The sequence below is a fragment of the Tupaia chinensis genome, unplaced genomic scaffold (assembly GCF_000334495.1).
Source record: "Tupaia chinensis unplaced genomic scaffold, TupChi_1.0 Scaffold143935_1, whole genome shotgun sequence".
Taxonomy (NCBI): Eukaryota; Metazoa; Chordata; class Mammalia; order Scandentia; family Tupaiidae; genus Tupaia; species Tupaia belangeri.
Window position 1 is genome coordinate 708,774 of NW_006203786.1, and position 13,421 is coordinate 722,194.

At 42.0% G+C, this 13,421-nt stretch overlaps 1 protein-coding gene across 1 annotated transcript in view; it reads right to left on the reverse strand.

Annotated features, from left to right (window-relative positions):
* IQCJ (IQ motif containing J) overlaps positions 1-13,421 on the reverse strand; it is a 103,501-nt gene that overhangs the window by 30,662 nt on the left and 59,418 nt on the right. The window contains exon 4 of the mRNA XM_006165506.1: positions 6,154-6,289. Coding sequence (XP_006165568.1) covers positions 6,154-6,289 — 136 coding nt within the window. The remainder of the gene's footprint in view (positions 1-6,153; positions 6,290-13,421) is intronic.

The window sequence follows — 13,421 nt, forward strand, 5'->3', positions numbered from 1 at the left end:
GATTACTAATAATAAAAATGAATTTTGTAACAGAGGCTGCATTCTAGGGCTAAATTAAAAATGAACATTTATCATGCCTTAGCTGTAGAATAAGGATAGGGTCTATGTGAGGACAAATATCAAGACTGGACTTGAGGTCAACTGCAAAAAGAACAACTGTCTTTACCAAAGGGACGTATTTAATGTCTAGGTTTTTGCATCTATTTTTATAGGTCAATAAGCTTTGAGACTGCCAGGAGAGGTTATGTTACCATGGATGAATGAGTCAGTGATTAATAAATTGTCAATTTTTGCATATCATTCTGAACCTGGGCAATGTAATTTTTTAAAAAATGTTTTAAATCCTCAAACCAAAACAACGCATTTATTTTGAAACTTATCAAAAAAAAAATCCTCGAACTATAGGACTAAAAGGATAACTTTGGAAAAGAAATGTATATTTATCAGTTGATAATCAAAGACATATAAGACAGAGAGTGTGGTACAGACATTATTTTTATACAAAAACATAGTTGTGAACACTGTTGTGCACGATTATATAATCACGTAGTATAATTTGGAAAACACTTATTTTCTAAGAATCTGGTTTGAAGAAAAGAGTAATGTATTTGCTTTTCTGTAAACACCAAGACATCTTCTCTTTTTGTTTAAGATCACTATATCTTCTGAACCAAGCATGGGACAAGTAGACTGGTGAAGAGTTTTGTCTATTTGAGATCTGAGAGACAAAATGGAAGATGATAGAATTTGGATGCTGAAACATTAGAACTCATGGGGTTTAAATTTATAACAGCTGGGCATAATACGGTGATGTGTCCCTGACCTGGAAAATCTGGGTTATTGAATTATTAAGTAGCACAGAGCTTATATTCTCTATAGTTTCACAGCTCTCAAGATTGCCTTGGAAGGGGTCCCTGAAAATACTCTTTTAGGGCTGAGCTGCTCCTCAAAACAAGCACAACTTTGTAACAAGCCTCTCTCAAGCAGAGTCACTAACCTGAGGGTTCCATGAGTTTTCCTCCAGGAAAGCTGAGATAATGGGGTCTTCCACTGGCATAGGTCATGGCCCTGGAACCTCTCGGAGCTGTTATTCCTCCAGTTGAGAGTGCAGCAAGGCCTGGCTGCTAGGGTTGCATAGCTGGTTTCCCCCACATGCTGAGACCCTCCACTCCTCTCTCTTCAGGTCTGACAGGGAGAAGAGTGACCTAGGCTGCCTCTACCACATGTGAGGTGCGGTCTCTCAGGAGAGGCACGCTCTGCCTGAGGCCAAAGGGCCAACCTGGTTTCATGTTTGGAACTTCAAAATAAGTCTTTAAAAAGAGGAGCACTAAAATAAGTGCTGAATGTATTACTTTTACAATGAAAAGCTTTGATCTAAGGAAATACACACACATAATGTTTTCATTCTGGACATCTTTTAACGGAATCAGGCACAGGCACTACGCCCCCTACACAGTATCGAGTTAAAAATGCCACTCCTACTCTCCACACGTTTTTTGCCGCATTTTGAGTAAAGTGCATTGAATATTTTCAAGATGGATTTCAGGGTCCAATAACATTTACTGAAAGCCTTCAAGGACCTATGCTCTGACTACATTTTACATATGTAGAGCTCTTTGATCTTCATAGCAATACCAGTGGGAGATAAAGATAACCTCTTAAACGCTTTGTCTTCCACCCATGGAAATAAAAAGAGTCAGAACTGCTATTTTAAGTCGTGTTCTGTTACCAAGCCAGAGCCTCACTCCGTGAGCCACACTGCCCCCTACAGGCCAGATGGTAATAATATGGGAACCAATGGGAAAGAGCGGGTGTGACCACAAAGGCAGGCGGGCCTGGGCAGGTAGAACCATTTCCATTCAAGTGAGACTGAGAAGCTTTCTGAATAGTCCCAAAGATTTTCCCAAGATTTTTCCACATTTGTCGGCACAGGCATGTTGATTCTGAAAAGGTTATCAGTTTCGGAATTTAGAATATATACCATTCTATACTTTCTTTCTATGACATTCTATTAGAGAAGGTAGATCTCTCAGAGCTCAGAATTAAAAGTGTGAGCATTTTATTAATAAAAAAAATACACAAAGTATTTTCCACTTTTGTCCACTGTTGTCTTCTATGCCATAAGAATATTTTCAAGGTAAACAAATTACTCTGTAGGCTGATACAACACACTCCATTCTCAATAACATTTGCTATTCAAAAATCTTATTTTTAGAACAAAATTTTGTTATCACAGAAAAAGATGTGGTGGAAGGGCACTTAATATGCAAATTGCTGACATAACTTAATGTTATCTTCCCTCCTGTTGCTCTTTAATTTGGTGTTGAGCAGCTGAGGGTTGGGGTTTTAATCAAAGAGCATTGAATGAGGTAATTTGTAAAATCAAATAAGGGCTTTAAAAAAAAAAACAAATGTTTTCGTCACCATTTATACCTACAAATTGTAAAATAGTCTTAGAAATGCATTAACTAATTACGACCCCTACAGCTTGGCAGTGTCTAAGTGTAGGCTTATTTTCAAGTGGCGCAGCACAGTGAAAAGGAAAGCATGGGCACTCCAGCCCAGTGAGTAACCCAGGGCCAGTCAGTGATCGCTTTAAGTCTCATTTTCATCATCTGTAAAAACTGAGATAATAATAGTGCCTCCTTCCTATGGTCATTGAAAGGATTAAACGAGATAATCCGGAAAGTATTAGCAAAGTGTCTGGCACATAACAAGAGCTCAGCTCTTAAGATGATGAATGTGAGCGCTCGTACTTAAATGTCACTGTTGTTGTATGCTTTAAAGCAGGAATAGTTTAAGGACTCTAGGAACCATTATGTGTAGCCAAAACAATCAGAGCAGAAACCTCCTTCTCAACTTAGCACAGCAGCTCAGCCAGATCAGGGAGGGAAGACAGCAGGCCAGGCAGACATTCGGTTATCATAGGCCTGGGGACAGGGCTGGGGGAGGTCGGTGGGGAGCAGCCGGCAAGGTCAGGGTTAGGCAAGGGCATGTTGGCCGCTAGTCCAGACTGTGTTAGAAGCTAGCTGGGGGATGGGGCAGGGGAGATGAGGAGGGAGTGGGCAGCAGGGAGTGTAGTGGTTAAGATACTGAACCTCCACACAGCTAACCACGGTTTGAGTCCCAGCCCTAGTGGCTTGAATATCATTCCAGGTGCATGTGTGTGCATGCCCCAAATCCCAGGCGGAGAATGGAGGAGAAGGGATTGTGGTATGGCCATCCCCCCAGGGGTGAGTTGTAACTTTCCTTCTCACTGTCTCTCTCTGGTGAGCACACATGCCCTATGGTAAAAATCTTAAAAAAAAAAAGTTAGGAGTTAGTAGAGGAAAGGCAGGAACTTGAAACAAGACAGGCAGTTGATTAGATTCAAGAAGAGAGAGAATGGTGTAGGCAGCAACAGCAATAGATCAATCCAGGGAAGGAGAGCTGAGAATCAATATGCTGGAAGTGATCAAGCAGGAGTCAGGGCCTGAAGAATGCCCCAAGGAGACACCACACTGACAGCATTTACTAAGACCAAAGGCTTATAACACCAGAGTTTCAAATGGACTCACTGGTTGTTGGAGAAAGCGAATCTCTTTGTGATAAACTTAGTGTGGGTCAGGCATCATTCTAGTTCCTCTATAATCCTGAGGTCCATTCTTGGAGGATGAGAAGACTATCTGTCTGGGGTTCCCTGAGACTGTATGAACCCACACAGTGGGTCTGGAAGGCTGGTCAAGGTGGAACAGAATCACCTTCCTTTTATCAGGTAGCTTGACCCTGTGTAGGCTGTGACACCCAAGAGATTTCAGAATGAATTCTCTGAGAGAGGTCCTGACAAAGTGAGAATCGGTGAGATGTAAACACAAGCTTAGCTGAGTAGACTGCGTCCAAACAGCTAAACATAGGGCTATTTTTTAAATAATTATGACTCAGATAGTTTACATACTTGACGAACTGGAGACTTGGAAGTATCCCCCATATCTTACCTTTTATTTTGTACATTTAGTGTCACATTCCTGCCGTCATCAATACTGAAGTCATTATTATAGCCAATAACCTCTATTAGAATTCTCAGCAGGGTCTGCTTGCTTTCTGACAGTTTCTTCCAATAATGTTTTCTGAAAACCTGTTTTGATTTTCCCTTTTCATAGGCAATTAGTGGTGAGCAAGACTTGCACATACTGAATAGAGTCTTCTTTGTCCCATGAGCTCAGAGTAAAAGAGTGAGGATACCGTGGGCCGAGGAAGCCACCCCCAGTTCAGTCTGACACACCTTATGGCAAACCAAATTGCAAGGGACGTTTGAGGGAGGAAATGTCCCCTACTAAACAACATCAGGGAATCTGGGGACTAGGCTACATCAAATAAGGAAGAACTGTCAGCAAAGCTACGCAAGAATATAAAAAGCATGATGACCGGCGAGTAGGGTGAAGCAGCATGTACACAAGACACTTGAGGTACTAGCACCAAAGCGAGCAGTAGTATAAATAAAATGCAGATATATTCTTCTGGGATTTCAATAAAGCCAAAAGCCTAGGTACCCCAAAACAACACAAAAACCATCCGATATTACTGGTCTCAGTGGCAGTTGATAATTGTCCTGAGCTGAGGCTGTGAGAAGACACCAAGGCAGGAAGTCCAAACCTTTAACTCACAAAGTGATTTCTGATATCGAGTGTCCATCATTCAAATCGAATCTTCAGACCCATTTAATTCTCACTTCTTATTGGCATTCACAGTGAAAGCATCCCAAACACTCAATTTTCACTTTATTTTTTACTCACAAATCATGAGTCCTATGCACACTTGAAGAGCTGGCATTTTCCAGTGTGGTTCACGACTGCCCTCTAGTGATAGCGACAGTGATAGTGGAATCAGTAATGTCAAGCCATGCTCTCAAAAAATTATCTTGGAAAGTGAAGAGTCACTAAACATTTCATTTCTGCTGCCAGCTTAAAAAGAGATCTTCTGTCACTTTTATTTGGACAACTATAAACTCAGTTCATTCCCTCTCTTTAAAATCCATACCGATATAAACCATTTATTAAAGAATATAGTCAATCTAATTATCTGAAAACATTTCTAATAAACTAGTTTTTGCTAACTCTCCATGCGAATACATTATTGTGAGCATTAACTTTTGCTTGCTCTCCATGCGAATACATTATTGTGAGCATTGAGAAACCTTTTTACAACTGAATAAACATGATAACCAAGTAGTAAAGATAGAATTTTTGGAAACAGTATACTTAAACCATTACTTCATCTCTTTTCCTAACTTTTTAGCATTTCAGTGACTTACGAATAATCACAATGGCTAAATCCACAACACTTCAGTTTATCGGTGCAGTACTGATATCCTCCCACCTTTGGTATCTTTCAAAACAAGGACTTTTCAGCCATTTATTTTCATTTCTTCATCTGGCATCCCAGATCATCTTAAACAGAACATCTTAAAAGGTATTCTGTGGGTCTGCAGGTCTGTTTACCTATTCTCTTTCCTATATTCTGTGGGCAATTGTAGTCTGCAGGTCTGTTTACCTATTCTCTTTCCTTACTGATTGCCAACCCCTAAAAATCTGGATACTCAGCACCTCCTGAAGAAAGCAAGCCACATCCCTACATCTGCACATGACAGTATGTCTCCATGAGTGGAGGAGGCTGCCCTTTAGGGGAGGCTTTTCTCCGTTTAGCCACAGGTAGGACTCAGTCCACATCAGACATGCAAGGTACTTACCTGGCCCCTGTAGGTACTGGAGTGGCAACCTGCTTTCAGTTCTTCCTGTAAAAGTCCTCTTTCTAATCCTTATAGCCAAGCTCACCTGAGCACCGTGCAATGGCACCAAAGGTGCTTACTACAAGAATGTGTCATGAAGAAAAGAAACAACCCTCAGGAATAGAGGAATGAAAACTCACAAATAAGGTGAGGTTGATTGCAAGGGCAATCCATTTTCTCCACACTTAAATCAAGTGTGCTTTGTAGTTAGGAATACTGTTCTTGTTTTGAGGCAACCATCTTTCATTATGAGTTTCCATGTAACACAAATGACATAGATCCTCACTGTCACAAACCACCCACTCGGCCCAAGAATTCCTTCTTGCCACCAAAGCCCGGGCTATCAGTTTGGTGGCAAATCAGGCCATGAAAATGGAAACGACACTCACGGGTGTGCTGCTGTCGGAGAAGGTGTTCATGCTGACGGAGCTGCTCAGCTTGTCCGAGGAGATGGAGGGCGGGGACGGGCTCCTTTTCTCCAGGGGGTCCTGCCGCTGCAGGTACTCACGCCACGCTCGCTGAATGCTGGGAAAATATACAAACAAGAAGGCACACATTCTGTCACTCCTGGGCGGCAGCCTGAGACTCAGAAAAGGACAAGGAGTCCAAAGAAAATGGCTTTGGGGACAGGGAAAATGGAACACATAGAATGGAGTGTGGGAAAGCAGAAGACCTGGACACTAGCTCCAGTCCACCTGCTAAGAGTGTCTGTTCTATGGCTTTCACTCTGGCAGACTTGACGGAGCTATGTCAGCCTAAGAGAGTCAACTTAGGCAGAAAAAGTCATCAGTCAAAGTCAAACCAGTTGGCATATGTACATGTAACTTCATTATGGGACACAAAACCTTTCCATTTCTCATCTTACATTTCAAATGAGAATAATAAAAAGCTGACTGTAAATCCTTCTGTCAATATAACATTGCTGAGGGGCCCTTCTGTGCCAGGGTGATCCCACGCTTTAGACAGACCGGGCAGTACAGGTACTAGGGTGCCACTGGCATTGACCACCAAGTGAAGGGCATCAGTGAGGCTGTGTGGTGCAGTCTGCATGGCCCAGTGCAGTGGCCCTGCTCTGGGGACAAGACAGAAAAGCACTGAAAGCATTCTTTTTTATTTCAAAAGAGAGAAGATTTTTGCTATAGGAAACATGTGCTTGCCAGAGAGGCAGAGACAGAAAGCTAGAGATCATTCCCGGGGGGGATGGCCACTCCACAATCCCTTCTCCATTCTCCTCTTAGGATTTTGGGCATGCACGCCCAGCATGAGTTTCAAGCTGCCAGGTTTGGGAATTGAAGCACAGTCAGCCATATGGAAGACCAGTAACATAACCCACTACACCATCATTTGGTCCTGAGGTCATGCATTTTACATACTGTGGAAGCAAACCGGTAATGTACAGTAGCCGACAAGGAAATGAACAGAGGAGACAAACTGTAAGTGTCAGGGACCGTTCAGGGAATGAAGGTAACACGATGAGGTAGCCTGGAGATTTTGCCGAAGGAAAATTTTCATTTCCTGTGCCTAGTGTCAGAAAAGTCACCTTCCACATTAGACAATAGAAACATCTTAGTACAGGGGGCCGGCAGGTGGCATGGTGGATAAGGGCGCTGGGCTCCCACATGGCTGACCATGGTTCAAGTCTCAGACCTGGTGGCTTGCTTTCTCACTTTCTCTCCCTCACTCTCTTTCTCTCTGTGTGTCTTCCTGGTCAAATTAAAAAATAAAATGAATGAATAAATAAAATTAAATAATGTTTTTAAAAAATAAAAAGAAACTTCTTAGTATAAGCTGATGCTTTTTTCCCCACCAACTGATTTCTGACCTTCGAGATTAACATCTAGGTTTTCACAGGCGGTCAGTGAACACAGACTAACTTCTCCTGGGGGTGAGCTGGACATATAGACCAATGGTCAGGATTCCAACTTTTAAAATAGTTTAAAGAAGAGACTGATCTTTGCTAGCAGATGGTAGATCACAGAATACTTGGGCAGGGCTGAATTGAGAAGGTTTATGTGTGACTAGTGTGCTGGGCATTTGCTTGTCAACAATTTGAGTAGCTGACATGTAAATATTTTTTCAAAAATATTTAAAAGCAGGGACCAGCAGTTAGCATAATGGCTATGTCGCTGAACTCCATGTAGCTGAACACGGTTCAAGTCCCGGACCCAGTGGCTTAAACTCATGCTAGGCGTGTGTGCGTGCATGCCCAGGATCCTGAGAGGAGAATGGAGGAGAAGGGATTACGGCATGGCCATCCCCCCGGGGGGTGATTTCTCGCTTTCTGTCTGTCTCTCTCTGTCTTTCTGGCGAGCGTACGCACTCTATAGCAAAAACCTCTCCAAAAAAGAAAATATTTAAAATCATACTGTTTCTGTTGATATAGAGTCACAAACAAAATTATACAAAATTATAAGAAATATTTTGAACATTAAAATTCTGTTGTATTTTGAAATTTTGAATGTTATTTAACTTTTGAGAACTATGGAGTATGAGTTAAAATTTTTTGATATGTAAATGATTGTGGAAAAATGTAAAAATAAATTAAAAAATAAAAAAAAACACTTTAATTGTATTAATTCCATTGCTATCTCATCTAGACTTTTGGAAGTGTCATGTTCTATAATTCTTCCTCATACAAGCTAAATCACTGAAGTTATATTTATATAAACACACAGGTTCATTTTCATTTGGCTAAAATCATTCAAAGAGCACAATTTTTCACTAGTCAGAAGACGTAAATAAAGAATACAGAAATGCTACATTACTGAATCTCTATGTTTTCTTAGTTTATTAAGAATCGGTGAACTATAATACTCAAGTCTGGAAGCTGCACAGTGAAAACAGTATCTCTGGGTCAGAGGACAATTCCCAAACTACAGCTTCAGGGAGCTCTAGCTTGGAGGGCCAGGAGCTTCTTCTGGAGGACTAAAGAGGGAGGGACTCTATGGTTTGTACAGAATTGCAAAACAAAGATATTTTTAGTGTTTTTAAAAGAACCCTCCAAATTATATATACCTCAAACCCCCACTGAAGCAGGATCTGACCCTGCTTTCAGTTATATTTGGACATTGTTTTATTATGCAATGCTTGCCCAGAATTCATCCTTATTCGTTTATGTTTCTTTAGTTTCAAGATTTTAAACAATCTCAGAGAAAGTCCTCCTGTTTGAGCTTAGTAGTCTTATTGTTTTGTGTTTTGTTTGTTTGTTTGTTTGGTTTTTTTTTTTGGAGAGGTTTTCGCTATAGGGCGTGTGTGCTCGCCAGACAGACACAGAAAGACAGAAAGCGAGGAATCACCCCCCTATGAGAGATGGTCACGCCACAATCCCTTCTCCTCCATTCTCCTCTTGGGATCTTGGGCATGCATGCACACGCGCCCGGCGTGAGTTTTAAGCCATCGGGTCCAGGACGCAACCCGCGTTCAACTACGTAGGAGTCCAGCAACATAGCCATTACACTAACTGCTGGTTCCTGGTAGTCTTATTGTTTTGAGGAATCTATTTTATTAGAGGGTGGCAAACTTTTGGGAGCTGTTAGTGTTATCTGCATGTCTAAGGTACTGAGGCTCTCCTAGAACCCAGCTAACAAGTTCTACTACATAAAGGTACCTAATGTCTGTAACCTTGCCTATGAACATCTCAACGTGTGTTACATTTTAAGGCCAGTTTTAAAATAACAAATTATTGGCAACCCACAAATACCCACAAGTTTATAAGACGTTGAGGTATTCCATGCTATCGTTTTTTTTAAAAGAACACTTTTAAGAAAATAAAGGCGATATTTCATTTCATCTTGTTGAACACCAGGGGGCGCTGTGACACCTTCAAAGAACCAAATGATGTGGGGCAAAACCGAGGTGAGAGGTTTGCAAAGGTGGATTTGCACTTGACATTTATGGAATCTAGAAAAGAATATCTTAGTTTTCCTTAAGTCACTTATTAAGAACTGTGTTTTCTTCCAAGTAGATGGATATCCTCCTTTAATTGGTAAGAGCAGATGACAATATTAAACACCTTTAAAATGTGTATTCAAAACACTTCAATGCCCACTAGGTAAAATACAATAGTTATTTTATTTTTGAATATCTAACTTACAAGAATTGTCCACAAATACGGGAACAATTTGACTTAGTTGAAAGCACATTATGCTACCGTATTATTCTCTAATTTAGCACATTTCCACATACTGTGTGTCCTTCATAATTGTGGTTGTAAGGAAAGCACAGGCTGAACAATGCCTTTAAGTTAGCATCAGGGGTTAAAAATGACAAGCCAGTCACATCGTGTTAGGCTTTGACCCTAAGTTGCGACCTTGTTTTTCACTTTTCTTCTTCTTTTCAATGGAGGAATTATCCTAGCCTTATTCTCTGTACATAGAAAACTGCTTAAATCATATAGGGTTTTCCCCCCCATGACCACATCTACAATATAGCCTTCCAGTATTTTTAAACTGTTCTTGTATTAAGCTCTCTTAATGTCATTTCCAAATGCTGTTTCAGTGTAAGAAAGGTTAAAACAAGATGCGGAAGCACCTCGCGTTCCTGAGTCACGAGCAGTCACTTTTCAGGGCCTTCATCCTCGCTGTGTCACAGTAACTACTCACAAGTGCCCTTGGTGGCTGCAAGCAAACTACAGATCACCTTGGCAGGTCGGCCTAAAAATACACTTGGAAAAAATACATTTGTATGGGAAAGCTACACGTGACTATTTTTTTTTTTAATTTTCATTGAAAGGTCATTACACTCCTATAAAATAGGGGTGCTCTTCCCTTCAAAAGGGACTGCGACTGAGGCCCGTAGAGTGGCCTGAGAGAGTGACCCTTTTGACCTGCGAAAAGGGCTCATGTTCCGTGCTGAATTCTCTGCAGGTCTAAGGTACTTCACTTGCAGCGCAGGAGAGGTAGTGTCCCAAGATCGCCCAGTGGTCCCAAGGCCACACAGTGTGACAAACAGATCCGGGATTTGAACCTGCGCTGCTCATATTCCAGAAACTGTACTCTCAATCACTCTTCTCTCATAGCTTTTTTTTTCTTTTTTTTCTTTTTTATGGAGAGGTTTTTTGCTATAGGGTGCGTGTGCTCACCAGAAAGACAGAGACAGACAGAGAGATAGAAAGTGAGAAATCACCCCCTAGGGGGGATGGCCATGCCGCAATTCCTTCTCCTCCATTCTCCTCTCTGGATCTTAGGCATGCACGCACATGCGCCCAGCGTGAATTTAAGCCAATTACGCTTGAACCACAGTCGAGTACAGGGGAGTCCAGCGACATAGCCATTACGCTAACTGCTGATCCCTCTCATACATTCTTTTAATTAAACTTCAAAGTAGATCAGCATGATGCTCAAATGCAATTAATCAAGGCTTTGCTGGGAAATGTCTTTAAAATTGCTAGAGGGATTAACTTCCTTCTCTAGAGTGTTCCCTTCTCTCTCTCTCCTTAGGGGAACTGAATGTTGTTTCATTACAAAATCAAATGTGTTAATAAAAACCAACAAATCGAACACATTTAATGAGCAGTCTTTTAAAAGACGATTTGTATTCAGTATCTCTCTCTGTTGTTACATCACAGAATATATTATTAAAACATGAGGAAAGGGTTTACATAGTTGATGAACATTTTTTAAAATTTATTTATTTATGTTTCCCATAAGAGAGATAGAAATAGAGAGAGTGGGACCTGTACCCCCAACAGAGTCTTGACGCCATGATCCAATGTCAGCCCCAATCAGGCCTGGACTGGGGCATACGGATGACTGCTAAACCAGGGAGGTCTCCAGATGTCAATCCAGAACTGTCCCATCTGGGTCAGCCTAGTAAAATCGGTATCATGTTTTACTGCTGCCCCATGGTCGGATCCCCCCATGGCCAACTTTTAAATGATGGCTTGTATCAGGAAGATCTGTTGTAGATGTTGCTGCAACCTACTAAGGATGGCCGCATCGTGAACAGCCGTGGCTTGACAGATTTGGAGTCTTTCTCTTGCTTTGCAGTCCCCACTGCTCTTCTTTGATGGGGACCTTCATCCCCAGACCTCCTTCCAGCCTTGACTCTCAAGAACAGTCAACACTCATCTTTAGTCTCAGGGCTGCAGAGAGCACCTTCATTTGGGAGCTTTTGTTATGATTAATTTTGCTTTCACTAAATTTTCTGACTTGAGGGGCTTGCCTTTGCTAGATGTTCGGAAAACCTGTCTTTCACCTCCCCTACATGCCTTTTCATTAAGAGTGTGGCAATCTTGATTGCTTTTCCCTTTCAGTGTAGTCCTTTGATCCTCCAAGTCTAAAACTCCAAATTACCTAATTACAGTTATATTCATGGACCAGGTAATATACCTTTCAGACACTTCCTCTAAATTCTATGCCCCTTACACACACACACACACACACACACACACTATTTTTCACTGAGCCATGCTTTCCAATAGGCCTTGGCTTCCTTCCACTGTTAATCTGTACTGCCAGGTACAGTTTTACACCTGATTAAAAAGTCTTTCCTTTCCATGTTGTCCTAAGTTCAAAGAATCATCTGAGACTCTTCTCTCCCCATCCTAACTCGTCCTCACTCTGCAGGCATCCAGTGGAGGCAGTCTGTGTCTGAGAACAATTCTCATTTTGTCTGTCTTGTCTTTGACATTTAGAGATGGGCCCGGCACGGTTCCCACCCCCTACCTCTGGGGAATGCAAAACTCTGTGCTAGAACTTAGTGCTCCCTCCTCATCAGGGAGGAAGACTGTGTGCTGTGGTGACCCTCACCTCTCTCTTCCTTTGGGGGAAGTTAGATATTCAGCTGGTCTAACCAACAGAAGTCAGAGAAAGCCTGTAACATGGGAGAGTGACCCTTTCGACCTGGAACAGGGGCTCATGCTTCAGTCTCAATGCTCTGCAAGTCTAATGAACTTCACTTACAAAGTAGGAATGGGAGTGTCCTGAGATCTCCCTGTTGAGGATGCCAAGGTCATCCGGGGAAGGCACTATAGGTGGGATGTGGGAGACAGCCTCAGCAGAGCCAGGAGCACAGGCTCAATGAGGGGGGTGCAGCTTAGAGGAGAACCAAAAATCCCTTCTCTCAGGATCCCAAGCCTTAGAGATGTTTTAAAGGAAATGACTTTCTGGGAGTAAAAGTATTCACATCCATTGATGGGAAATCTAGAAGGCTCCTGCTGCTTAGTATGTGGGCCATGGGACAACTGCACCAGCAGAGGAGGGGAGGGGAGAGTAGAAAGACAGGGAAGGGAAGAAAGCAGCCCACATGGCATGGAAAAGGTCTCACGTGTATGGAGGGAGACGTTCAACTGCCATGAGAGTTAAGAATTTAATAACCAGATTAGACCAAAGTCAGTGAACTGAACCAAATTCTCTGATGGGACTCAAATTCCATTATTGGGTAAGATTAAAGATTAAATTCTCTCCCTCATCCTCCTCCAGTGACTGGAAATGGGGTTCAGAGCTAATAGGAGAGATAAAAACCATTCTGTTTGCACCTCACTGAACTGAGACTCCACCATCAAACCAGCAAACACAGAATCATACAATCCCAGGCTCTCCAAGCTGGTTGGAATCTCAGACACAGACATTTTTTCTTTGCCTATTTCTGCTCCTGGCACCTGCCCCTCAGCCTCTACTCATTGGGTGTGATGGAAACTGGAAATGACCACAGAGGT